At 52.9% G+C, this 27,984-nt stretch overlaps 1 protein-coding gene across 4 annotated transcripts; it reads left to right on the top strand.

Moving 5' to 3' along the window:
- Positions 1-27,984, top strand: Ripor1 (RHO family interacting cell polarization regulator 1). Of its 4 annotated transcripts, XM_048355322.1 has the most exons (24): positions 18,307-18,987; positions 19,905-20,031; positions 20,153-20,305; positions 20,432-20,510; positions 21,191-21,214; positions 21,309-21,362; positions 21,462-21,614; positions 21,715-21,778; positions 21,867-21,910; positions 21,985-22,110; positions 22,498-22,646; positions 22,719-22,848; positions 22,935-23,751; positions 23,809-23,886; positions 23,980-24,509; positions 24,592-24,713; positions 25,504-25,639; positions 25,898-26,033; positions 26,162-26,323; positions 26,564-26,722; positions 26,858-27,054; positions 27,149-27,232; positions 27,337-27,427; positions 27,568-27,984. In XM_048355322.1, exons 1-24 carry the CDS (start codon positions 18,540-18,542, stop codon positions 27,663-27,665), a joined length of 4,161 nt encoding a protein of 1,386 aa, XP_048211279.1. In that variant the 5' UTR covers positions 18,307-18,539; the 3' UTR covers positions 27,666-27,984. The 4 variants fall into 4 exon arrangements, with proteins under 4 accessions (XP_048211280.1, XP_048211282.1, XP_048211279.1 ...); XM_048355323.1 differs by lacking the exon at positions 18,307-18,987 and adding an exon at positions 1-162 and having other exon boundaries at positions 22,935-23,886; XM_048355325.1 differs by lacking the exon at positions 18,307-18,987 and adding an exon at positions 8,874-8,977 and having other exon boundaries at positions 22,935-23,886.

Below are 27,984 nucleotides of genomic sequence, written 5' to 3'. Positions count from 1 at the left end.
TGATAGCATCATAGGCTCCCAAGAGCCCGGGCTTCTGGCTGTCCTCCCACAAGAGAGGATCCCCCAGGATAATTCTCTTCTGGTCAAGGTCCCCAGATCTTCAAGGATACTGATTCAATTCATAATGGCATCAGGAGGCTTGTGGAAGCCCTGGAGAAAAAGGTAAGAGCATTGGATTCAGTGCCAGCTTAGCCACTGGTTGACTGTGGTAACTCATAGGTTCTCCCTGGGACTCAATGGCTTGTGAGATCTGGGCCTTCTGAGTATGGGAATTGGGCAGTCAGGTGACTCGATCCAGATCTGGTTGAAGTGTGGAGCTCTGATCAACAGCAGGTGATCCTTTTGGAAAGGGAAGCAGGTAGATGAGTGTGGAGATGGGAGGGAGATATAGGGCATTGTGAGGGTGAAGAAGAGGTTCCTGGCCCAACCTGGGGCCTGGAGAGGCCAGAAATGATGTCCTAGCTGAGATTTAATGGGCAATAAGGAGTTAGGTGAAAGAAAGAGGAAAAAAACATTTAGATGCACAGACCAGCCTGTGCAGGAGGAGGCAGGAAAAAGCAGTATGCATTCAGGAGAACACAGAGAAAATCCGTCTGGACAGAGCTTGAGGGAGGAACTTGTCAGAGATGAAGTGAAGAGAAGCAGGCTCTGGGGTACACAGACTAGAGCTGCTCTGTGGAGCCAGGACCAGCACAGCGGAACAAAGGGCACTTCGGCCTGGCAGGAGGTACAGGTACTGGCCTGGCCAAGGGTAGGGTGGCCTAAGTGGAAAGGAAGGGATTCACTCAGGGCTGATGAAGTCTTAAGGGTAAAGGTAACATGAGGATCCAGGAGACAGAGTTCTGACAAGAAGAGATTGGGTTGCCTTTACATGATGGGTTTGTAATGTCTGAGGGTCACCCTGAATGGGCAGAGTAAGACTCTAGAAATTATTGGGATAACCTAGAGAAAAGTAGTAAAGAAGAGGGAAGGGAGCTCAGTCCATTTAAAGGGCAGAAAGAAAGAGAAGCAGAGTAACTCAAGAGTAGTGGTCTCAGATGCCAAAAGGAGCTTCCAAATGGAGAAGGATCCACTGTGAACTACTGTTTGGAACAGCTCAAAGAAGCAACTGGATAGTAGATCTTGTCCCTCCTGAAGAGGCTTTGGGTTGTGGGTGGGAGGTTTTAATGGTGATGATGGTGTTCCACAGTCTCTGACCTGAGACCAGTTTGAGTATGTGCAGAGCCTCCACCCGGTGAACAGATTGTGTGTTGCATGCCTCATTGATATGCAAGAAAACAGGCTTGGAGATGATCACTCTAGGAGTGGATGGTTGCTTGAAATCTGCACTTGCGATGTGGATATTTCCCACACGGTGGCACCAAAGACCAACTCTGGATAGGGGTCTGTTTGGGAATCCTCCACCATAGATCATATAGATGATGTAGATTATCATGTCCTGTCAGGAGCTGCTGCCAGATATCTGGTGACCGAACCTTCACCACCATGGGTCTCCATCAGACCCTTCTTCTAATGGTAAACACTCACAAACTATGTATCACACACCACAGCCTGGGTCAAGGCACCCAGCCTGAAAGGGCCCCAGGGGAACACCTCATCACATGATGTAAGAAAAACAAAGATGTCCCTCCCACTTGTCCCTTAGGAGAAGGGAGTCAGGAAGGAAGGAAGGATACCCAGCCCTGCCCAAGGGACACACAAGTAACCCCACCCCTCTTACCCACAACTAGCCCAGCATGGCCCGGCTCACAGCTCCCCCTAGAGGCCAGAGCTGGATCAGCTAGAGACGAACTGATCATGGAATCCCAAGGACAATCTGCGCAGACTAGAAATTTACACCTTCCAGTGTGGAAGGCATCCCAATGAGTAATGGTCATATTCTCTTCGGGAAAGATGTCATGTTCTCTGCATACTTTCTGTGGCATAATTAAATAGAACGTAATCCAACTAGGGAAAATTCCAGTTTCTGTGCATGAATGGTCACTGTTGGCTCAGGGAGAGTCCTATCAGCTCTCAGAGTCAAGGCACATAGACACAAGCTGTCCTGCATCTTTCTCTACTGATACATAAAAATGTCTCTCCTACCTGACCTCACCCTGCTCTGACATTACATCTCTTTTCCTCTCTTCCAACTTACATAACTTAAATGTAGAGAACTCATTTCTATCTCCTACCCATGGATCATGCTGTTCCCATATGATATCTGTTTCCTTCTTCCAATGTCACTGCCTCAAAATACACTTCCTTGGCCACTTTGATTAGTATGAACCTCTCACCCATTACTACAAACCTCATCACAGGGGCTGGGGATATGGCCTAGTGGCAAGAGCGCTTGCCTCGTATACATGAAGCCCTGGGTTCTATTCCCCAGCACCACATATACAGAAAATGGCCAGAAGGGGTGCTGTGGCTCAAGTGGCAGAGTGCTAGCCTTGAGCAAAAAGAAGCCAGGGACAGTGCTCAGGCCCAGAGTCTAAGCTCCAGGACTGGCAAAAAAAAACAAAAAAACTCATCACATTCTGTTTTTTGTTGTCGTTGTTGTTGTTGTTTTTTGCCAGTCCTGGGCCTTGGACTCAGGGCCGGAGCACTGTCCCTGGCTTCCTTTTTGCTCAAGGCTAGCACTCTGCCACTTGAGCCACAGCGCCACTTTTGGCTTTTTGGTGGCTAATTGGAGGTAAGAGTTTCTTTTTTTGTTGTTGTTGTTTTGGCCAGTCCTGGGCCTTGGACTCAGGGCCGGAGCACTGTCCCTGGCTTCCTTTTTGCTCAAGGCTAGCACTCTGCCACTTGAGCCACAGCGCCACTTCTGGCCATTATCTGTATATGTGGTGCTGGGGAATCGAACCCACGGCCTCATGTATACGAGGCAAGCTCTCTTGCCACTAGGCCATATCCCCAGCCCCCAGGAGGAGGTAAGAGTTTCACAGAGGAAGTGAAGCTGCACCTCAAGGTGGTAGTGCACTATCCTTGAGTAGAAAAGCTCAGGGACAGTGTCTAGGCCCTGAGTTCAAGGCTCATAACTGATTAAAAAAAAAAATCTCACATACTCTTAGCAAGTCTGACTTGCATTTGAAGCTCAATCCTCAGATCTCAGCTTCCCAAGTAGCTAGGATTACAGGTGTGAGCCACCAGTACCCTGCTTGGATTAGCTTTTTAAATTTCAGAGGGTTTTTTTTTTTTAATGATAGTGGCAAAGAGGGAGTAAAAGATCAAGTCTAGGGTCTTATACATGTTTGACAAACACTCTACCACTGAGCTACATTCCTGGCCCTCAAAGTATAATTTTAAAGAATAAATAGGGCTGGGAATGGTAAAGTCTAGACTTGAACATGGGCAGCATGCTCGAAGCTAGCCCTTTTTTTTTTTTTGGCCAGTCCTGGGCCTTGGACTCAGGGCCTAAGCACTGTCCCTGGCTTCTTCCCGCTCAAGGCTAGCACTCTGCCACTTGAGCCACAGCGCCGCTTCTGACCGCTTTCTGTATATGTGGTGCTGGGGAATCGAACCTAGGGCCTCGTGTATCCGAGGCAGGCACTCTTGCCACTAGGCTATATCCCGAGCCCTCGAAGCTAGCCCTTTGATACATACAGTAGACTGGGACTGGAGGTGTGTGGAGGTGTGTGGCTGTGTGTGAAGGCATGGAGTCCCACACTTAACTCTCTCAGGCCTGCTTCCACTCTAAATCGAAGTGCTTCAGCATGCCCACTTTTCTGGCACTTTTCGGTTCTCCCTCACTTGCCCTGACTGACCTTTACTCCTCCAAAAGCTATCTCTAGCCCAGACCTCCTCTTCCTTCTACCCACATGTCTAGCTGCCTTCCAGACACTTTCCCCTGAAGGGTCCCCCAGCCCCTCGATGCCTTAACTGACCATGTCACTTTCTCCCTAACCTGATCCATTCTCATTGAGAAAGCACTACCATTCACACATGCTCCAGGCCCAAAGCCCTGCATCTAGGATGCCTCTGTCTCCAGATTCCATAGCCTATGGGATGCCAACCAAGCACACTTCCCAAATGCTGTTCTCCATCTCCACCATCCCCAAGGCAGGCCTAGAAACGGCATCAACCGTCAACTTGGCTAGTACCAGACATGGAACCAACCTCTTTGCTGTCCCACCTCCCAACTGTCTGAGTGACCTTTGCAACACACAGATATGATAGGACCACAAAATCCCCTAGCATGAAGCCCAGGCTTCCCATCATCCAAAGTGGAGAATCATGCTCCTCAGCCTCTCCCAGGCCCCTCATGGCCAGTCACATGGATAGCCCCCCATGCAGTCACAATGGGCTTTCCCACAGCAAAGGAAATTGTCTCTTCCCCTTGCTCCTTAAAACCTTGGTTCTCCTTGCCTCAGCTGTTCCTCCAAAAGACCTGCCCTTCACAAGCTCAAAGAGTCCCAACAACATGCTGATGGCATGCTAATGGCACCTTTCTCACAAAGTCCTACCTAGACAACATTCTTATGCGCTGGTGCACTCTCTCGCTCTTTGTCTCTCACACATACAGAAATGTATACAGTCTCACAGATATACCCACAGCTTCAGTGATAAAGAGGGTAGATAAACTGGGTGTGCTAGTGTTTCACACCTATAATCCTGGCTACTAAGGTGGCTGGAAATGTGGCTTAGTGATAGAGTGCTTGCCTAGAATGCATGAAGCCCTGGGTTCAATTCCTCAGTACCACATAAGCAGAAAAAGCAGGAAGAGATGGTATGGCTCAAGTAGTAGAGTGCTAGCCTTGAGCAAATGAAGCTCAAGGACAGTGCCCAGGCCGAGTTCAAGCCCCAGTACTGTGGGGACCGGGGGATGGGGGGGGGGGGAGGAGGCTGAGATCATAGGATTGCAGTTCAAAGCCAACCCCAGGCAGGAAAAACCTGTGAGACTCTTATCTCCAATAAACTACTTAGAAAAGGCTTGAAGTGGGGTTGTGGCTCAAGTGGTAGAGCAATAGCCTTGTACACAAAGAGACTCAAGGACAGCACTCGGGCCCTGAGTTCAAGCCCAAGGACTGGGAGGTGGGGGGAAGGTGTATAAACTTGGGAGATATACCTGATTGGACCAATTGTGTCAGGAATGATGGTGGTCTCAACCTTAGACCTTATCACTTTCCCAGTGACGATGGACACAAATGCTTGGTGAATCTCTGGTGAATGAATGAATGATGTGGCCACAGGTATTGTAAAGGGGAGGCTTCTATACTGGCTCTTATTCTGGCTCTTCACGGAAAGCTGGGGGGTGGGGAGAGGGAAGCTGCATGCCAGAGAGCTGTGAACCATGGGAAATGTGGGGTGGGATGAGAGAAGCCTGTTTTTCTGGATTTTTGGACTTGAGCTGCATAGCTCCCCAAAATACAGCAGGCAGCATCATGTGGGAGCACCGGATGCTCACTAGGGCCCTTGCTACCCTGTGCCATCTGTTAGGAGGATTTTTCTTAGATCAAAGTCCACTCCTCCCAAAATAAGAACTTATCTGGGTTGGAAATGCCCATGATTCCTTGCTACACACCAGCTCCCAGCCCAGTGCCACGCAGAGGATGTACTCAGGCAGTGATGCCTCTGGCAGAGCCAATCCAACTATGAGTCAGGAAGCCAAGTTGGAGCTCAGACTCAGCCCTTCCTAACCACATGACCTGGAAATGTGCTGCTTTCCCTGAGCTTCAGATGTCTCCTCTGTGCCGTGGGCTTTAGACATGTCCTTCTGGGGACCAGCTCACTGGTAATTGGGGAGAGGCCTGAGAGGCAGGACTCTAGCACCCCATGGTGTTCAGATGCTACTCCTCCATCAAGGTCTCTAGGCAGAGGGGAAAAGGGCCAGGCCAACTCACAGGTGGTCATAGACAAGGACACAATAGACAGTGAAGGGGCTCAGAGGAAAGGAGTGGGGAGCTAGAGGATATGGGTTGGGGAGGTGACTTTGAGCTGTTTTCCAAGTGGATGGAAGAAGGAAGAAGGGAGGATGGGAGAAAAGATGGGCCAAGTGGACAGCATGTCCCTGAAGCTGCAGGAAGGCTGGGGTAATGGGGGCCAGAGCAGCACAGGCGTTTGTCACCAAGTAGGTGAGAGATGAGAAGGTGAAGTCAACGTAGGCTGGATCTCCTGAAGGCCCCATCATAGACTTATCCTGAGGGCAATGAGGACCACCAAAGCCTCTGAAGCAGGAGAACAATCTGATTGATTTAGAAGATCATTCAGGTTGTTAGGTAAAGATAAAATTTTGTCATAAAGATAGACATGGGATGGCCAGGAAAACAAAAAGAACAGTAGCTCAGGTCCAGGTATGAGAGAACAGAGACGTGGCCAGACACAAGTCAGTGTGGCTGACTGATTGTGAAGAATATGGAAATCATCTATGAAAAAGTGTGGATTCTGGAGCTGGGTGTGGTGGTTCATGCCTGTAATCCCAGAAACTTGGGTGGTAGAGACTGGGAAGATTGCAATTTGAGGCCAACCCTGACAAAAATTTAGCAAGACTATCTCAACAAAACATGCCAGACATGGGCTATTATGCCTGAAGTTTCAGCTGTTTGGGAGGTATTTAGGAGGATCTTGATAAATGTAAGATCTTATCTGAAAACTATATTAAAGGCAAAAAGGGCTGAGGCCTGGCATCTTCCTGGTAAGCTGGAATTCCTGAGTTTTAACCCCAATACCACCAAAACAAACAAAAAAAGAGATGTAGATAGATGGTACAGTGCTTCCCTAGCATGCGGGAAGCCCAGGGTCCAATCTCCAACATGGAACTGAACTGCATAGCTTTTCAAAGCAGAACAGGCAGCCCTATGAGGTAAATCTAGTTCTAGGTGCTCAAGTATTTACTGGATTAACGATTTTTTAAAAATGGAGTACTAGTAGTAGGGGTTGGATGAAGAATGAATTCAAAAGATATTAAGCAGGTAAAATCAATAAGACAAGGAGGGCTGGGAATATGGCCTAGTGGCAAGAGTGTTTGCCTCGTATACATGAAGCCCTGGGTTTGATTCCCCAGCACCACATATATAGAAAACGGCCAGAAGTGGCGCTGTGGCTCAAGTGGTAGAGTGCTAGCCTTGAGCAAAAAGAAGCCAGGGACAGTGCTCAGGCCCTGAGTCCAAGGCCCAGAACTGGCAAAAAGCAAAAAAAAAAAAAAAAAAAAAAAAAAACCAAGAAGACAAGGAACACATACAAAACATATACCTTTAATCCCAGCACTTGGAAGGCTGAAGCAGGATGACCTCAAGTTCAAGGCCAGCCTGGGCTACACAGTAAACTCCAGACTGGTCTCAAACAACCACAGAAAGGACAGGGCAGACAGCTGAATGAAGATAGGAGTGAGGGTAAAAGAGTGGGATGTCAAGAGGTCATGCATTTGCTCATTCACCCACTTACTCATGCAACAAATATTTCTTGAACTCCCAGTATGGAGATAGGACAATAGTGACCAGTACTTCTGGGGTCCTTGTCCTGATGCAAGTTGCTTAGAGAACAGTCAGGCCTCTAGGCACACATGGGCATTAAAGCCCTAGTACAAAGCAAGCAGGAAGAGAGTTGGCCTGAGGCTGGACAGAGTAACATGAGGAAGCTGTCTGCGGAAAAGGTATTTGGAAGATTCCTTGCTGAGGAGGTGACTTCAGAAGTGGGCAGTGGGTATTGGAGGTGTGGCTCAGTGGTAGGGCACGTGTCTAGCAAGTATGAGGTCACTGGTGTCAGTTTTGGTGCCAGAAAGGCTCACATGTGCCTGCGTTGACGTGATGCTCTGCAGGGTTGACGTGATGCTCTGCAGGGTAGAGGACAAAGGAAGAGAAAGGCATCTTCAGACAATCATGAGGCCTGGGAGGCATCCACAGCTTTGAAACAAGAGGGGGTTCCAGGCAAAAGGTTAAGAGGAGGGCTGGAGAAGTGGAAGACTGAGAGGCTAAGGGGTGTCTCTGGTGAGAGCCTGGGAGGTGGGGTATGTCCCTGTCTTCAGGGCTCAATCCCTCAGGTCTAGATCAGGGGCAGAAATTCACAGACCTTTTGAAGTCCCTTGAATACTTTCTATAAATGGCTTCAGGAGACTGGGTCTGAGGAAGCCCTAGGTAGGGTATGGGCTGAGTGCCCATGGTTGAAGAGGGCCCACAGTACCTGGTTCATAGAAGGGATGGGCCAGCTGAGCTCCCCCTTTGGCCCCATTGGGGGGATCTGATCTCAGCTCTACCTCATCCCATTCCAGGGAAAGGCTAGCAGGACAGTGGCTAGCTTTGGAAAAGACAATGCTCTGGTCCTATGGCCAAATGTGTACCCCCACATCTGTAAACCCAAACCCTCCCAGGTTTCCCATCTCAGAAGCAGGAACAAAGCCTGAGACTCCCCCAGAAATCAGTACCCAGAGAGCAGTGGGCACATGACCAGGTTATGATCCCGGCCATGTACCAGCCACACAGTGGCAGAAAGGGCTGCCAGTCCCCAGAGTGGGGAAACTGAGGCTGAGTGAGTAGACAGGGAGGGAAGAGCTGAGTGGCAGTCTGGGTCCAGAAGGTGTGAGATGTTCTTCCCAGAAACTAGCCTGGATTCCTTTCCCCAACCAACCCATGCGGCAGTGGCAGCTTCAAGGCCATGTTTCGGGGTGAGGGTTCACAGGATGGGGTCCCAGCAGAAGGCCTTTAGAGCCACAAGGATCTGGGGAGAGGGCCAAGTAAGGAGGGGGTTCTCAAGGGCCCTCCTCCTTCCCCGTTTTAAGATTCAAAGGCGCTCTCCCCATCGTGCCCCCCCCCTCCCCACAAGCCATCCCGCCGCCCCGTTACCGGGGAGGGCGGAGCGAGCCGTGGGCGCCCCTAGGGGTGCCGGCGCCCGGGAGGTGGGGCCCCGCGGGCCGACCAGGGAGGGAAAGGGAGGGCGGGAGGGGAGGGGCGGGGCGGAGGGAGCGGCCGGCGCCAGCGGCGGCGACAGCGGCAGCTGCGGTGCGACCAGGCCGGGCGACGCCGAACACCCCGAGCAGCTCCAGGTCCTCGCGGCCCAGCGCAGCCATGTGAGTGTCCGCGCGGTCCCGGGGGCCGCGGCCGAGATGCGGGCTCCGGGGCCGCCTCCGCGTCCCCGCCGGCGGCCGCGCGGGGGGTCCGGGATCTGCGGCCCTGTCTCCCCGGACCCCGTTCCCGGGGCTCACGCCGTCTCCCCGCTCCCGATCCACACCCCCTCCCTCTCTCCTGGGCGTGGAGGACGCAGCTTCGCCCCACAAAAGCCGCCGCCTCCGGGCCTGCCGCGCCCGGCGCTGCCTCCTGCCCTCCCCCGGCCGGGCCTCGGCGGCCGGTGCCCCGGGGCTGTGCGGTGGGCCGGGCGGGAGGGCGGGCCCGGTCCGCCCGCCTGGGCCTCGCACGGTCGTTCTCTCCGCGAGACCCCCGCAGCCGGGGCTGCTGCCGGGGAGGCTCGATCCGCACCCGGGGCGGGGGCGACGGGGGCTCGGGCGGCTTCCCAGAGGAGCTAATCTTCCCGGCCCCCGCGGGCCGGCTTAAGCTGCTCTGAAAAGGCCAGGCCCGAGGTAACAGGCGCGGTCCGGGGGGCCGACCCTCCCCGTCCCGGGAAATGGAGGCGGCTGCCTGGGGACTCCCACCACACCCGGGCCTGGACTCGCTGCAGAACTGGTTTGGGGAAGGGGTTGGCTCACCAGGCTAAGTCAGCCTCCGTACCCTGACCTCCTATCCCGGGCAAAACCTGAGTCTGGCCCATCCTACCGACTGACCCCTTCCGAGGCAGCTCTTTCTGATGCAGGCCGGCCACCCAGCACCTACTGTGCGCAGTCTCATAGAACGATAATGGGTGCTGTGGGGCTGGGTGGGCCCTGGGCCCCACCACATGCCGCCCGAGGCATAGCCTCCCGAGGAGCGTTATAACCTTCTGGCAGATGTAGGAACGGGCCCAGAGAGGGTGGTAACATTGTCAAGGTCACACAGCTGGCTTGGGGGAGAAGCAAGAATTGGATAAGAATTCTTGTCTCCCGCACCATCCACCTCCATAATATTGACGATGGGGGCGTGTGCAAGCTGGGGATAGATTACCTATCCACGTGTGCTCTCAAGAGGACCAGGACTGCCATGGTTCCCTCTTCCACCTCCCAGGTCCCCCCCCCCCCCCCCCCTTCCCCAGCCACCCCCGTCCTGGGTTCTCTGGGCAGCGGCGGGAAAGGAGCCAGATGGGCAGTCTCAGGGGTTGGAGCTCGTCGGGGAGCGGCGGGAGGTGGGGGGGGGGGGGAGGAAGCAGGCTTAGGGCTAGGTCCAGCTCAGGTGGGAAATCTGGCGAAAAGGGCGCGGGTGAGTCACCGCTGTCCTGCTCCTCCGTCACCACGGGCCTGGCGTCCGAGTCAGGCCTGGCCCGGGGGAGGCTGCTGGGCTCCCCGCGCGCCGCGGGATCGGGAATGTAACCAGCTGACCAGGGAGGAGGCCGGCAGGAAGTGAGGCCGCGCGGCCGCCTCCGCCCGGTTCCGGGGTGGGTGGGGGGGGGGGTCTCAGGACGCGCTCCCCCCCCCCTCGCTTCTCTACGCGTTCTGGTTGGCAGCTGTGGGATGACGTCAGCAGCCGGGTTTGGGGCAGTTGCCATGGAGACAAGGAGAGGCTCTGGAGCGGACCCCCTTCGGTCTTGCAGCCACCCCTCGCCCAGTTATTTTTAGCGTCTGTTTACCTCGGTCTGGGGCGGCCCTGCGACAGGCCCGGGCTGGGCTGGAGGGACTCCTGAGAGGCGGCTTCCCTGCCCACCCAGCTGGGCAGTGCCCAGGGGCAGGACCTCCCGCCCCACTCGGGTGACTGTCTGAGGGCGCAGGAGCTGCAGGGGGACGGGGACCAGGCAAGCAGGTCAGGGTTTCATCCACTGCTGCCCAGAGGCCGACTGCGGCCAGTATCTCTAGAACACACTGGAGAGAACACGAGTTCAGAGACCCCAGCTCTTATGAGCTAGCCCTCACCAATTGAGACAGCATCTCTTCCTTGGCTCAAAGGGTTCATCCCTTCCCGCCCACCCCCTGCAACGGTCAGTCAGATATACATTTGGATGACCAATTAAGAGGGGCAGGAGAAGAGAGAATCATAGAGGGTGAAGGCAAGCTCGGGTGTCCAGGCTTTAAATCAGCGAGTCTGATTCTTTATTCATTGAAACAGCAGAGCTTCCTTCATGCACCTTCCTCCTTCTCTCATCTCCCAAGTGCCCAGGCCTTAGGTATAGGGCCCCAAACAGACAGACCCCATCCTCCACAAAGTTCAGGCTGGTGGGAAAGAAAACCTTGAAGAAGAACTGACAACTGAGTTTATATGTCCTCAGGAATCCGAGAGAGGAAGCTATAGAGGCGCCAAAAAGGAGGAACTAACCCAGGGCAGGCTTCCTGGAGGAATAAGGGGACCAGATGTGAAGATGAGGGTGGAGGAGCAATGGGGGCTACTGCTGGGATAACCAAGAACCTTGAGCAGTGGCCCCAGCCTAGAGGCAGGGCGCTACAAGGGAAAGAGAGACTCAGAGGGCTTGCCTGTCAAGTTAGAGTCTAGGCTTTGCCCTTAGGGTAGGATATGAGGAGATGACTGCGAATATTTCACAAGAGTCTGGATTCACCACCACCACCACTGGGGTTTGAACTCAAAGCCCTATGCTTGCTAAGGTAGACACAGTACCGCTTGAGACAAACCCCAGTCTTTTTTTGCTTTTAGGTGTGTGTGTATTGGGGCTTGAACTCAGGGCCTGGGGCTTGAACTCAGCCTGGACACTGTCCCCCAAGATTCTTTTTCTCAAGGCTAGGGCTCTACCACTTGAACCACAGTACCACTTCCGGCTTTTTCAGAGTAGTTTATTGGAGTCGCACAGACTTTCTTGCCCATGCTGGCTTCAAACTTCAATCCTCAGATCTCAGCCTCCTGAGTAGCTAGGATTACAGGTTTATGCCTGTGTTTTGTTTTGTTCACCCCCTCAAGGCTACCACTAGAGACAAATCTCTACTTGCAGCTTTTTGGTGGTTAACTGGAGATCAGAGTCTCGTGGACTTTCCTGCCCAAGCTGGATTCAAACTGTTATTCTCAGATCTCAACTTCCTCAGTAGCTAGGATTACATGTGTGAGCCACCAGCACCCAGCCACTTCTGGCTTTTTGGTAGTTAATCAAAGATAAATGTCTTACAGACTTTCCTACTCAGGCTGGCTTTAAACTTTGATCCTCACATCTTGCCTCCTGAGTAGCAAGGATTACAGATGTGAGCCACTGGCACCCAGCTTGTTTGTTGTGCAAGTAATGGGACTTGAACTCTGGCACTGTACTCTTGCCTGGCTTTTAGCTTACTACTGTCACTCTTTTACTTAAGCCCACTTCTAGCTTTTTGCTAGTTAAATGGAGGTAAAAGTCTCAGATTTGTCTGCCCCGGTTGGCTTTAACCACAAGGTCTCAGATCTCAGCATCCTGAGTAGCTACGTTTATAGACATGAACCACCAGTGCCTGGCCACCTAGCTTGTTTTTTGTTTTTGGGTTTTTTTGTTGTTGTTTTTTGAGATGGGGAGCCTCCATATCCTCTCCCTTCTGGGCTATCCTTGAACCATGGTCCTCCAGACCTCCACCTTTTGAGTAGTTGGGATTACAGGCATGTGCCACCATAGCCAGCCACAGGAGTCTGAAAATTATAAAGATTTACTGGAGTTCTGGATCATAAAACGTGGATGTGCCCCTTACTAGATGTATAATTTTGGGCAAATTAATGATCACTAATAAGAAGTTAGTATTTGTTGTGTGCTAATAGTAAGGTAATAGGTTCACCCAGAATACTCCTGACCAAGGGAAGTAACACACTTCATTCTTCCATCAGCCCTGTGAAGTAGTGCTATGGTTGTTATTTTTATTATTATTATTAGGATTAATTATTATTATTTTACATGTACCTAAAAGCCAAAATCTGAACAAGTATTTTGCCCAAGGTTACACAGCCAGTTGCCCTCTGGGTTCCTAGCTGTGAGGCAGAGCATTTACCCACTGGGGTGTTAGGTAAGAACAGTCCCTGTGACTGGCTCATGGAGATTGGAGAGGAGACAGGGAGCCCATTAAGAGTCTGCTGTAAGGTTCCTGGTGAGATCTGGTGATGGCTTGGACCTAAATTCTAACTATGGGGGTAGAGATAAGGGAGCAGATTTCAGTGACATTTAAAAGCTAAGCCTGTTGACTACCAGTAGCTCACGCTTGTAATCCTAGCTATTTAGAGAGGCTGAGATATGAGCCGTACCAGGCAGAAGCCTCACGGAGGTGAGATTCTTATCGCCAATTAACCAGGAAGAAGCTGGAAGTGAGGCTATGGTATGGCTCAAGTGCCAGCTTTGAGTGAAAAAGTTTTTTGTTTTGTTTTTTTTTGCCAGTCCTAGGTCGCCTCCTCCTCCTCCTCCTCCTCCTCCTCCTCCTCCTCCTCCTCTTCTTCTTCTTCTTCACCAGTCCTGGGCCTTGGACTCAGGGCCTGAGCACTGTCCCTGGCTTCTTCCCGCTCAAAGCTAGCACTCTGCCACTTGAGCCACGGCGCCACTTCTGGCCATTTTCTACATATGTAGTGCTGAGGAATCAAACTCAGGGCTTCATGTATATGAGCAAGCACTCTTGCCACTAGGCCATATTCCCAGCCCTGAGTGAAAAAGCTAAGGGATGGTGCCCAAGCTCTGAGCTGAAGCCCCAGTACCTACACACACACACACACACACACACACACACACACACATGTGCGCGCGATAGCAGCTCCAGTAGGAGTGGTGACTGAGACATCCAGGGATGGTAGTGCTATCATGGACAGGTTAAGGCTAGAGAGGGTCAAGTCTGAAGAAAGTGGTGAATTCAGTCTAAGGATCTCAAGTTCAGCTCATCTCTAAAAGTTCAAAAGGCCTTGTCAGTTAGCTTGTGTGGAGTCAGTTGGATGTGCAGGCCCGCTGCTCACAAGACTGATTTGGGTAAGGTACAGATAAAGAAGCTGGCAACATTCAAATGGCATTGAGCTGAAGGAGATGTGTACAGCCTAAAGGACTGGGAGAGTGAGGCCCATATGGGGATGGGGATGGGAGAGCAACAGGCCCCCTGTGGGAAACGAAAATGTGGGATCCAGACATGATGGTGCTGGCCTGTAATCTCAGTACTAGGGAAGCTGAGGTAAGAGAATTTGACTTAGGGGCCAACCTGGGCTATAGAGTGATTGAGGCCAGCCTTGGGTACAGAGAGAGACCTTGTCTCAAAAAAAAAAAAAAAAGATAAAGACTGGGAATGTGGCTTAGTGGTAGAGTGCTTGCCTAGCAGGCATACAGCCCTGGGTTCGATTCCTTGGTACCACACAAACAGAAAAAGTCAGAAGTGGCACTGTAGATAAAGTGGTGGAGTGTTAGCCTTATGCAAAACAAGCTCAGGAACAGCACCCAGGCCCTGAACTCAAGCCCCAGAACTGGCAAAAAGAAAGGAAAGAAGGAAGAAAGGGAGGGAGGAGGGAGGGAGGGAGGAAAGGAGGGAGGAAGAAAGGAAGGAGAGAAAAGTGTGGGTTGAGAGATGGGTGGAAAACTGAGTTTTTTTTTTAATTCAAGGGCAGGAAGGACTTAAAGGAAAAGGAAGGGAGACACCAAGTCCAAAACTTTATTGAGATTAAGCAGGATAAGGTGTAAGCATTGGACACTGGGTTGTTTCAGCAATAGAGAGGTCACTGGTGACCTTGTCTGGACCAATCAGGGGAATGGTGAGTACAGTAGTTGGGACCGGATGGGAAGAGGAGTAGTGGGTGTGCTAAGGAAACTGAGGTAGACCATTCTTCCAGAAACTTGGCTCAAAAAGGGAGGGAACAATGGAGTGAGGAGTTGGAGTAGCTAGAGGGAGACAAAGGGTGCACATAATTTCCTTTTTATTTTATTTATTTTTAAAATTTAATTAATTAATTTTATTATTATTATTGCCAGTCCTGGGCTTGGACTCAGGGCCTAAGCACTGTCCCTGGCTTCTTTTTGCTCAAGGCTAGCACTCTGTTACTTGAGCCACAACGCCACTTCTGGCCATTTTCTATATGTGTGGTGCGGGGGAATTGAACCCAGGGCTTCATGTATATGAGGCAAGCACTCTTGCCACTAGGCCATAGTCCCAGCCCATAATTTCTTTTTTATATTTATTTACGTGTGTGTGTGTGTGTATGTGAGAGAGAGAGAGAGAGAGAGAGAATCTGTGTATTACAGAAGATCAAACTCAAGGCCCTAAGCATGCTACACAAACACTTCCCCACTGATAAACACCCCTAGTCCTTGTAATTATTTAGTTAGATCCAACTTCATACTAGATGAAATATAATACAGAAAATTAACTCAGTGTAGTATAGCATACCTGTAGTTACAGTTAATCAGAAGGCTGAGGCAGGAAGACTGTTTAAGTATGGGAGTTTACTACTAGTTTGAGTAACATAGCCAGACTCCATTGAAACACACAAACATTATATACACACGTACATATCCTTAATACAAATCAGAGTAGGACTAGGTGCTGGTGGCCTGTAATCTTAGCTAATAAGGAGGCAGAGATCTGAGGATCGTGGTTTAAAGCCAGCCTGGGGAAGGAAAAGTCTGTGATACTCTTGTCTCCAATAAACTACTAAAAAAAAGCCAGAAGTGGTGCTGTGGCTCAGGTGGTAGAGCATTAGCCTCCAACAAAAGCTTAGGGACAGCGCACAGGCCCAGAGTTCAAGCCCCCCACGACTAGCAAAAAAAATCAGCATAGGAAATAGAACACTGCCAGACTTTAGAAGACTCATCTTGGGGCTGGTAATGTGGCTTAGTGGTAGAGTACTTGCCTAGTATGCACGAAACCCTGGGTTCAATTCCTCAGTACCACATAAACAGAAAAAGTCAGAAGTGGCATTGTGGCTTAAGTGGTAGAGTGCTAGTCTTGCTCAAAAGAAGCTCAGTGCCTAGGCCCAAAGTTCAAGCCCCAGGACTGGCAAACAAACAAAAAGACCCCTCTTATCCATATTGTTACATAGTTGTTTTTCTTTCTTTTTTGATGTATAAAAATTGTTATTTATTGATAGGTATTTATATGATAGTTACATAGCTTTCAGGGTATTTTCATTTTTCTTCTTTGTGGGTGTGTTCATGCCAGTTCTGAGGCTTGAACTCAAGGCCTGAGTGCTGCCTCTTCTCAGTTCTGGTACTCCACCACTTAAGCCACAGCTCCACCTCTGGCTTTTGGTGATTAATTGGAAATAGGAGTCTGACATACTTTCCTGCTGGGGCTGGCTTCAAGCCAAAGTCCTCAGATCTCAGCTTCCTGAGTAGCTAGAATTGTAGGTGTGAGCGAAACCATTGCCAGGCCATTTCTGGCCTTTTCTAGTTAACTGGAGATGTGTCACAGACTTTCCTTCCCAGGCTGGCTTTGAACTTCAATCCTCATATCTCAGCATCCTAAGTAGTTAGGATTACAGGCATAAGCCATTGGGACCTGGCTGTTTTTCACTTTTTATATGGGAGTGACTTGAGCTTATTGGTAATTTTTTTTTTTGTTTTGCCAGTCCTGGAACTTGGAACTCAGGGCCTGGGCACTGTCCCTGGCTTTTTTTTTTTTTTTTTTTTTTTTGCCAGTCCTGGGCCTTGGACTCAGGGCCTGAGCACTGTCCCTGGCTTCTTCCGGCTCAAGGCTAGCACTCTGCCACTTGAGCCACAGCGCCGCTTCTGGCCGTTTTCTGTATATGTGGTGCTGAGGAATCGAACCTAGGGCCTCGTGTATCCGAGGCAGGCACTCTTGCCACTAGGCTATATCCCCAGCCCCCTGGCTTCTTTTTGCTCAAGGCCAGCACTCTACCACTTGAGCCACAGCACCACTTCTGGCTTTTTTTATATATGTGATGCCGAGGAATTGAACCCAGGGCTTCATGTATATGAGGTGAGCACTTTACCACTAGGCCATATTCCCAGCCCAGCTTATTGGTAATTTGTGGGGAAAAAAAATCTGAAACATCCGTCTTCTTTGAGAAGGGATAGACTGGAGCCATCCATATAGGAGGTTTTTACCAGGTGGGAAGTGAGAGTCCAGCTGAGATTGAGGGTTATTCTGTAGTTCCAACCATGCTACTATGCCAAGAATTCATTTGGCAGCTTCCTCTAGTCTGTGTGCAGGTGCAATGAAGACAAGGTGTAGGGTTGCCAGTGGTTTCTGCCAGGTAGGAGAGAGGTACTGAGTGTTGAGGATGCAAGGCAGCAGGCAAGCGATGGAAAGGCAACTGTGGATGCAGACGTGGAGGAGGGTGTGCTGGGAAGGTAGAGATGAGAAAGTAGGAGGGAGTTGGCAGTAAGAAAGCAAAGCAGAGGCGGACTGTGAGTTCCGCACAGGGTGGTGTCTGTGAAATTCCAGGCTCCATCTCCACTGACTGGCACGTGCTTGTTGAAAGGTTGTCATTCAGTGAATAGTTGAATAAATGAGCTGAGGGCTTAAAGGACCAAATGTCTCAGGTAAAAAGGAGGCAAGGTGGGAGTGATGGAGAGAGCTTGGAGGTTGTGGATACTGTGGGTGGAGCTTAAGAATGGGGCATTCTAGAGCAGGTGATAAGGCTGGGGCATGGGAGGAGGTGGCTGAAGGGAGCACAGGCCGGTGTTGGGGGGGTAATCCATGGGAATGTCTAAGTCACCAGAGAGTGCAAGTTACCCAGTCTTCAAAGAGTACAGGGAGGATACTAGTCCTCAAACTGGAGTCTTTAGCCTTGTTGCAGCTGCATCTGTAGGGGGCGCTAGTGGGTCTATTGCACAGGCCGACCTTCCAGCTTGAGAAAGCAAGCAAGCCCAGTGTGGCAGAATTAAGTCTTGAAGAGTGTTTGTAGAGCAGGGGAGTATCTACCCTCTTCAAGGTCATGGGGATGAGAGGATGAGACCTCGGCCTTAGGATGCTGCTTATGTTAGACAGGAGGCCCCTGGCAAGGCACTGGGGCCTGATCCTTTTTCTTGGGACTAGGTAGAGGGGGCTACGCAGACCTGAGCACCCCCTTCAAGAGTATAAAAGTGTGAGCTGGTGCTGGAAATATGGCCTAGTGGCAAGAGTGCTTGCCTCCCATACATGAAGCCCTGAGTTCAATTCCCCAGCACCACATACATAGAAAATGGCCAGAAGTGGTGCTGTAGCTCAAGTGGAAGGGTGCTAGCCTTAAGCAAAAAGAAGCCAGGGACAGTGCTCAGGCCCTGAATCCAAGGCCCAGGACTGGCAAAATAAATAAACAAACAAATAAAATTCAGTTTTAAAAAAAGGTGTGAGCTGGATGTTAGTGGCTCAGGCCTGTAATCCTGGCTACTCAGGAGGTTAAGATCTGAGGCTCACAGTTCGAATCTAGCAAGGGTGAGACATCTCCAATAAACCAGAATTGGTGCTGTGGCTCAAGTGACAGTGCCCAGGCACTGAGTTCAAGCCCCAGAATGGGCAACAACAACAACAACAAAAAGAGAGTGTGGTACTGGAGCTGTGGGATTCTCTGCACCCAGCTCCTATTCTGCATGGCTTTTACCACAGCAGCATAAATGTCCAATTTTCTGCCCTCTTACTGACACAGTTCCCCCACTTCAAGCACCTCAAATTCACCCCTCTACATCTTATCTCTATGTTAAGCCTTATCTCAGCACCTCCCCACAGCCCACTCAGGGTTCGCTACTTTCACTGTGCCCCACAGCTCACTCTATATTCCTCCCTATTTGTCCCCAAGTTCAACTCTCACACTTGCACTCTTGACCCCGGCCACCTTCTCCCAGCCTCCCCCTGGAAAGGAACCTCCAATCACCCTCGGGAAGCCAGGCAGGCTGAGATGTGGTGCCCCCCTAGTCCGGGGACCGGTCCTGCCCCATCCTGGCGGGCTGAGTCAGGAGGCAGGAACTGGGCGGGGGGAGGCGCCGAGAGCACAGCCGACGCTCAGGCCAGAGAGGCAGCGAGCGCGCGCGGAGCCCAGCGGGGCCGACACCCGCCAGGCGGCCCGGGGCGGCGGGGACACGGGGTGTGGGGGGCGAGCGCGGCCAGGCGCCATCGAGGACCTACCATGAACTCCAAAAAGAAAGGTAGGACCCGGCTCGGGGCTGCGAAGGCCCCGGGGCGGGCCGCGGGAGTGCTGTGCCGTCCAGATTCTGGGAGCCAACAGCGCGTTTTCGCCAAAGCGAGTGCGTGGTAGTGTGTGTGGTGGGGGGGGCGGGGAGGATGTCTACCAAGGACCCACCTCCACGAGGGGCTAGTTAGGGGCACGGGAGTGAAGGCGTGCGCCCGTGACTCAGTTTCCATCTCGGAGCCACGGGAAGTGGAGGAGGCGGGGCCCTTCTCGGCACGGCCCCGCACCCTGGGAATCCCCGGCTCCCCGCGGGGGGGGGGGCTCCAGCGTCGCCGCGCCCGGAAGCTGAGGGGCGCTGGGGAGGATGGGGGGGGGGGGAGATGCGGCTTTCGCGGAGTCGGCTGTTTGCGGGAGCCCAGCCCGCGCCGGCCGGGCCTGTCCGGCAACTCTGGGATCCGAATGCGCGCCCCGCCCCGTGACCTCCCGCAGCCTCTCGGGGTGGGAGCGCCCGGGTTTCTCGTCCACTTTGGCGCGGGGACAGCCAGGGGCTCGGCGGGGGAGGCCGCCCCGCCCCCGGGTAAACAGGCGCTTCCGCGCATTCTTCGCGCGCCCCGCCCCTTTCCTGCCCCGTCCAGCCGGTGGAGGGTCCGCGCGACCCCCCCCTTTCCTGCCCTGCGGCAGGCGGAGCCCGCAACCTCGCCAGGAAGTGGGGGGCCGAGCCGAGGCCACGCTGAGTCCCAGGCCGAGTCGCCACGGCTGCCCTGTCATTAACGCCACGGCCGGCGGGGCTGAGCGGAGCAAAGCTGGAGCCCACTGGGGCCGTGGTTTCTAGGGACGGGATCTGGGACCCGGCCTCGGGGGAGAGACCTGGGACCCCGCCTCGGGGAGGGGGTCTCAGGGACCCGACTGGACACACACCCCCGCCACCCCCAGGGAGCCCCGCGCGGACTCATTCCATGATGTCCCTGTCGGTGCGGCCACAGCGCCGCCTGCTCAGCGCCCGGGTCAGTAGGAGCCAGTCCTTCGCAGGCGTCCTCGGCAGCCACGAGCGCGGGCCCAGGTACGCGGTGGAGGGGTGGCTAAGGGGGTCGAGAGTCCGATGGGGTCGGGACTGGGTGTGTCGTGCGGGTTTGGGGGACTCCTCTTTGCCCCTTTCTGAAGGCAGCCCCCCTTTTTTTTAGGACCTCTCGGGTTTTCAGCCCACCAGGGCCCCCACGAAAGACCCTAACCCTCTCCCGAGTGTCCAGGATGTTCTCTGTGGCTCACGCAGCCCCCAAAGTCCCACAGCCTGAGCGGCTGGATTTGGTGTATGCTGCTCTTAAGCGAGGCCTGACGTAAGCCACTCCTTCCCATCCCCAGCCCCCCAACTCCTTCCCCAGCCCTGTACCCTCTTCCTGCTACCCCTGGAAGGCTAGGTAGTAGGAAGTTGAAGCAAACTAACTTTTGTCACCTCTTCCCAGGGCCTACTTGGAAGTGCACCAGCAGGAGCAGGAGAAACTCCAGAGGCAGATAAAGGAGTCCAAGAGGAATTCCCGGCTGGTGAGTCGTAGTAGGGGTGTCCCTGGTCTTTGGGGTGTTGGGGCTTCGCAGGGCCAGACCTGCATGACAATAAGGCTATTTTCTGGGGTGACTGGTCCAGGTGTGTGTGGAAAGGTAGTATAAGGAAAGGGGGAGGGTTTCTATTCCCATTCTTTCCATTTTTACTGATGCACACTTTTTTGGGGGGAGTGGGGACCAGTTGTGGGGCTTGCATTCAGGGCCTGGGCACTGCCCCTGAGCTTTTTCCCTATTGCATTTTTGAGCTAGAGTGCCACTTCCAGTTTTCTGGTGGTTAATTGGAGATAGGAGTCTCACAGACTTCCCTGCCTCAGCTAGCTTTGAACCACCATCCTCAGATCTCAGCCCCCTGTATAGCTAGGATTACAGGCAGCTATGGATGCACACTTTCTACTTAAGACTCAGTATCTGCTCACAGACACTTCCAGTGTGTGGGTTGGGGGAGGAGGAGAGGGTGTTAGACCCCAGACATGAGACGTGACAGCAGATTATGTTATAATGATACTGAAGAGAGTTAACAGTTCTTGGAAAAGAGGTCAGGAATAACAGAGGTGGAAACCTTTTTTGTTGAGTCTTGAAGGATGAGTCTGGGTAGGCAAGTAAACCTGGCTATAAGGTCTTCATCAAACCTCCTAAGTACTCCTTTTTATCTCCCCTTGTAGGGTTTCTTGTATGACCTGGACAAGGTAAATATATATTGAATGGTGATAGAAGGGGTTGGCTTACGGGGAGGGAAAAGACCCTGGGCCTCAGGTCCCTCCTGACTCACCTCTCCCCCAGCAAGTCAAGTCCATTGAACGCTTCCTGAGACGACTGGAGTTCCATGCCAGCAAGGTACTTGCACAGCATGCATGAACAGTGGGAGGGGGGTTGGGACAGTTTAGGAAATGAGGTTTCTAGGCCCTGAGTGAGAAACACATGTCACTTTCCCAGATTGATGAGTTGTATGAGGCATACTGTGTCCAGCGTCGTCTCCGAGATGGTGCCTACAACATGGTTCGAGCCTATAGCACTGGGTCCCCAGGAAGCAGAGAGGCCCGGGACAGCCTGGCTGAGGCCACTCGGGGGCATCGAGAGTATACAGAGGTGAGAGATGAGTGCTGCTCAGGTAGACACAGGGTGTGGCAGCAGGGCTGGTGAGGGGATTGGTTCTTTATTCTCTCTTTTCCCTACTCTTCCCTCCCAGAGCATGTGTCTGCTGGAGAATGAGCTAGAGGCACAGCTGGGAGAGTTTCACCTCCGGATGAAAGGTACCAAGTTGTGGAAGTGAGTGGGAAGCAAGAGGGAATGTGTTCTAGCTCCCCAATATGGCTCATCTACTTCTCCCCCTACTTGCAGGGCTAGCTGGCTTTGCCAGGCTGTGTGTCGGTGATCAGTATGAGGTATGACGATGTACATGGGAGGGCTGAAATGGAAGGGTTGTAACCCCAAGGGATGACTCATCCTATTTCCCTAGATCTGCATGAAATATGGCCGTCAGCGCTGGAAACTGCGAGGCCGTATTGAGAGTAGTGGAAAGCAGGTTTGGGACAGTGAAGAAACCATCTTTCTTCCTCTGCTCACAGAATTCCTGTCCATTAAGGTGAAATATCTGTCTAGATTCTTAAGACAGACACCTTGATCCTATAAACCCCTGAATCCCTGTGGCCCTCTTGACCCTGAGACCTGTAGTCCTGTGACCCCCCTTCATGGCTCTATGGTTTCTTAATGAACTCTGAGGTCTTGAGAACAACTTTTGCAATTCCTATATTTTAAGGTCTCCTGTGACTTCATGATGTTTTGACCCTGTGAATATTTGATGCCTCCCAGGAGCCATGACTCCCATAGCCTCAGTGACCCTACCCAGACTGCTTTAAGCCTCCCTGGTCTGATACCCCTGTGGTCCCCATGTTCCCAGACTGCTTTAAGCCTCCATGGACTCATATCCCAGTGACCATCCTGTAATCCCATCATGTACTCTTTTCTATAGGTGACAGAGCTGAAGGGCCTGGCCAACCATGTAGTTGTGGGAAGTGTCTCCTGTGAAACTAAGGACCTGTTTGCTGCCCTGCCTCAGGTTGTTGCTGTGGACATCAATGACCTTGGCACCATCAAGCTCAGCCTGGAAGTCATATGGAGGTTGGTGGGCTTAGGGGTTAGGGGAAGGGCCAGGAAGGTTATGGCATGGCTAACAGCCTATTTACTCCTTAGCCCCTTTGATAAGGATGACCAGCCCTCAGCTGCCTCAACTGTCAACAAAGCTTCCAATGTTACCAAGCGCTTCTCCACCTATAGCCAGAGCCCACCAGATACCCCTTCGCTTCGGGAACAGGCCTTTTATGTGAGAGTCATAACCCAAGCCCTGACCTTATCATCTCCTAGAGGCTTTTCAGAGGTGATCCTGAAATGCCCTTCCCTCTTTCTCAGAACATGCTACGGCGGCAGGAGGAACTGGAAAACGGGACAGCATGGTCCTTGTCATCTGAATCTTCAGACGACTCATCCAGTCCACAGCTCTCAGGCACTGCCCGCCACTCATCAATCCCCAGGTCCCTGGTGCAGCAGCCTGAGCCCCTGCCCATTCAAATTGCCTTCCGCAAGCCTGAGATCCCTCGTTCTGGGCCCATGGATGAGGAGGGAGCTGTGGCTCCAGCCCTGGCCAATGGGCATGCTCCCTATAGTCGGACCTTGAGCCACATCAGTGAGGCCAGTGTGGATGCTGCCTTGGCTGAGGCCTCAGTGGAAGCTACAGGCTCAGAGAGCCTGGCCCAACGACCTAGCCTGCCTATGCGTCCAGATCCCACCCATGGGGCGCACTCTAGTAATACTCCACCTGCTCTAGACACTTGTCATCCTGCCACAAACCTCACCCGCAACACAACCAATCCTGCCACCACATCTATGGAGCCTGCACCATCTGCACATCTAGACTCAGTTCCTAAGACCACAAATTCTGGCCCTTCTGGGATGCTAAGCCCAAACACCACCACTGTAAGCTCCACCCATAGTGCCATGAGCCCTGTTAACAGTATTCAAAAGCTCACTTCTATTGCTGTAGGTTCTGCACATAAGCCTGTGCTTCCTACCCTCACCAGTATAAGCCCTATCTCTGAGACTACAGTTCCATCCCAGCTCACCACAGGCCCTACCTACACTACATCAAGCCTCACACATACCACCACAAACCTCACCCACACTACTGCAAGCCCCACCCATGCCACCCCAAACTGTACCCACACCACTGTAAGCCCCACCCACGCCACTGCAAGCCTGACTTCTACAAGCCCCACCTACACTACCCCAAGCCCCACCCACACCACTGCAAGTCCCACTCCCACAAGCTCCACCCACACCACTGCAAGCCCCATTCCCACAAGCCCCACTCATACCACTGCAGGCCCAACTCCTGCAAACCCCACTCATACCACTACAAGCCCTACTCCTAAGAGCCCCGCCCATACCACTGCAAGCTCCACCCACAAAGCAGGAATGTCAACTAATACAAGTCCTATTGCCAGTGCCACGAGCCAAGTCCAAACCACCCCAAGCCCCACTCTACCAACTGTAAACTCTTCCTCTTCTCCAGACCTCACAGTGTTCCCCAGTCCTTCTGTAGATGCCACACTCCCCACCACTGAAGCCCTGCCCTGTAACAACTCAACCTCCGCTCCCTGTGTTCAGGCAGACACTGTAGTGCCCAGTACCTCCTACCGGAGTCACGCCTGTTCTGACCTCACAAGCCCTGACCCAGACCCTCCAGAGCCCAACCTTAAGAGCATAAGCCCGCCTCACTCACCCCTAGCCCCCACACCCCAGCAGTCAGAACTTAACCTGGCCACAGCTACTCAAGTCCCAGACCCCGAAGCAACTGGAAGAGCTGGAGATAGGGGGCTGGAGGAAGCCCTGGGCGCCCTCATGTCTGCCCTGGATGACTATCGGGGCCAGTTTCCTGAGCTGCAGGGCCTGGAGCAAGAGGTGACTCGGCTGGAGAGTCTGCTCATGGTGAGAAAGGTTAGGCTGGCCTGGGAGGCTAGGGAGGATGACCAGCTAGGGGCAGCAGCTCTGACCTCCTTCCCAACTCTAGCAGAAACAAGGCATGACCCGCAGCCGGGCCTCCAGTCTCAGCATCACTGTGGAGCATGCTTTGGAAAGCTTCAGCTTTCTCAATGAAGATGAAGATGAAGACAATGATGGCCCAGGGGACAGGTAAGAGGACTCGGTGAGAATGGAGACCAGTTGAGGGGGAAGAGATAAAGGGCATTGCCAGGCAGAGGAGATGCAGGTAAGTTGGGAGACAGGCAAGATGGATGAGGTGGAGCCAGGGAGAGCACATGAAGATGGATTTGCTGGCATATGCATGTGTTCATTTCTCCCATGTTTACCTCGTGTCCTTGATGCCCATGTCTCCAATGCCATCTGTCCCCAGTGCTTCTGGCCACCCTGCTCCTCGTCTCTGCCATGTCTGCCTCCCCCACCGGTCCCCGTCAGCTCGTGTGCCTTCCACCCCTCTTCTTTCCTTTGGCCTCATCTCGGAACTGCCCTATGAAGAAACTCCTTCAGTGCCTCCTCAGGCACCCTTCATCCCCCCGTATCACCCCCGACCATCCCAGAGACCCCGGTCTCTCAGGTTCAATGGCCAGTTTCAATCACGGTTTGAAAGTCGTGCCCAATCCCTCCTTCCTCTGCTGCCTCCCAAGTTACGTCCTCATGTTCTGCGTCCTTTCCAGTCTACATTTTGTAAACCATCCCACCTGCAATCCTACTGTCACCCATCCCAGCCCCACCACCCCCTGCAGTCCTAGCTGGGGTGCAGGGGGAAGATAGATTAAAGACTTCTTTACCCCTTCTGGTCACACCCCTCCCTTCTGTAAGTTCTCTTGTCTATTGTCTGTGCATGTGTATTCTTCCATTCTGGGATAGCAGCTTAATAAAAATAAACTTTGGTAACCAGATGGTAATGTGTGCTTTGAGAGTGGTTGGCTCTTTTTCCTCTCAGGCCCCCAAGCAATCCAGAGGCTGGGACTGAGGACAGCCTAGACTCACCACCAAATGCCCACCACCTCAGCACCGGGTGTCCAGCTCTGGATGCTACTTTGGTCCAACATCTATACCACTGCAGTCGCCTCCTGCTGGTGAGGCTAGTGGTATTCCTCCCCCCCCCCCCCCTTCCCTTTTATCCCCTGGCCCCAGAGAGCCCTGCACTCCAATTCTGGCCTTCTATACCCTAGTGCTCTATTGCCATGACATCTACTTCTTGCTGACTGAATACCTCCCGCCCTATGCCCACCCTCAGCCTCTCCCAATGCACGCTAGATCTTGTAGTCCCTTGTTCCCATTCATCCTAAGTCCTGCTCTGAACACTGTGTTATTTGGCCACTCTTGTTCTTCAGAAACTTGGCACATTTGGGCCCTTGCGCTGCCAGGAAGCATGGGCCCTGGAACGGCTACTACGGGAAGCCCATGTGCTTGAGGCAGTATGCAAGCTCAGCAGGCTATGGGAGACCCCTGTCACCACTGCCCAGGAAGGTAAAGCAGTCAGGCTCGGACTCTGATGTCTACCTGAAGCTTCTGCCTTACTTGACTCTACCTCATCTACTGACCTGTTTGGCCCTCCGCCTGCTCCATGGCTTACGGTTTCTCTCATCCCCTTGCAGTGGTGCAGTTCTCAGCCTCTCGTCCTGGCTTCCTGACCTTCTGGGACCAGTGTTCAGAGGGACTCAACCCTTACATCTGTCCAGTGGAGCGTGTGCTCCTCACCTTCTGCAGCCAGTATGGTGCCCGTCTCTCTCTGCGTCAGCCAGGCTTAGCTGAGGCTGGTGAGTGGTTTCCCTACCTGCCCTTCCATCTTTTCTCAGCTTCTCACCAGTGGAGGCCTCAGGCCAAGTCAGCCTACACTGATAGGTGGGCTGAGCACTGAGGAGAAACTGACGACTTGAAGACTCATTCGTAGATTGGTAGGGGTGGACAGAGAGCCCCTGGACGTGAGCCTGGGACAGGAGCACTCTCTTCCAGCTGGAAGTTTGGGTCTATCCCAACTCAGGCACCATCTCCTACAGTGTGTATAAAGTTCCTGGAGGATGCCCTGGGGCAAAAACTGCCCAGGAGGCCCCAACCAGGCCCTGGGGAACAGCTCACCATTTTCCAGTTCTGGAGTTACGTGGAAGCCTTGGACAGCCCCTCTATGGAGGCCTACGTGACAGAGACTGCTGAGGAAGGTGAGACAGTGACCTGACCACAAAGTTACTTGACCATGAGGGTGTGGATGAGGACACAAGGACAAGGCCTCTAAACCCTCTGAGGCTCCTTGCCTTCCATCTTGTCCCAACCCTTAATTTGCTCCCTTCTTTTAGTGTTGTTGGTGAGGAACCTGAACTCTGACGACCAAGCTGTTGTGCTGAAGGCCCTGAGGTTGGCACCTGAGGGGCGGCTGCGAAGGGATGGACTTCGGGCCCTCAGCTCCCTGCTTGTCCATGGCAACAACAAGGTCATGGCTGCTGTCAGCACACAGCTCCGAAGCCTGTCACTGGGCCCTGTCTTCCGCGAAAGGGTGAGAGTCAGACAGGGCTCTCTTGAGGGTGAGGGTTGTGGTCATAGGCTCTCAGTGTCTGGTTAAGACTGCTCGCTCTCTTGTCCATCCCCAGGCCCTCCTGTGTTTCCTGGACCAGCTTGAGGATGAAGACGTACAGACTCGAGTGGCTGGATGCCTGGCTCTGGGCTGCATCAAGGTGACACTTGCCAACCCACCTACCCTTTTGCTCCCCTCCTGGCATCCATCCTGGGGCCTTTCCCACCTATTCCACTGAGCCTACTTCACTGTTCTTCTTGATAGGCTCCTGAGGGCATTGAACCGCTGGTGTACCTGTGCCAAACAGACACAGAAGCTGTAAGAGAAGCTGCCCGGCAAAGTCTGCAGCAATGTGGTGAGTCAGGAGGATGGGAGATGTGGGTCAAGCGGATTCTGGGACACCTTGGCTGATGGAAGTGGGATGCACTGAGTCTAGGAATAGAAGGGTGAGGCTGGGGCCAGGGCCACTACTAATCCCGTTGCCATGCATTACAGGTGAAGAAGGACAGTCTGCCCATCGCCGGCTGGAGGAGTCATTGGATGCCCTTCCCCGCATCTTTGGGCCCAGCAGCATGGCCAGCACCGCATTCTGAACTCTACTCACTGGCTCCCAAGAGCCCCTTTTTACCACTTTCAGGGCTCACCAGGCACTGGCAAGGGAGGGTGAGGGCTGGCTCCGGACACCCCTCCCCACAGATTCCTATCAATGAAAATCTAATATATTCTTCTGTTACCCCTGGGGTTGGTAGAGTCAGTGCCCGCAGTCAAGTGCCTCTCAGCCTCGACTCAGCACATCCCTTGCCACAGAGTGTCTGGGGCCTGGCCACCTTGCCTCTGCCTCGCCACTTCCCTTGGTTTTGTATTTTATTTACAGAGTTTTACAGAAAATAAAAAGCAAAATGCCTTTCCTAC

Source organism: Perognathus longimembris, chromosome 10 (genome assembly GCF_023159225.1).
Source record: "Perognathus longimembris pacificus isolate PPM17 chromosome 10, ASM2315922v1, whole genome shotgun sequence".
Taxonomy (NCBI): Eukaryota; Metazoa; Chordata; class Mammalia; order Rodentia; family Heteromyidae; genus Perognathus; species Perognathus longimembris.
The sequence above is the reverse complement of the archived record's forward strand: the minus strand, read 5'-3'. Positions and strand labels throughout refer to the sequence as shown.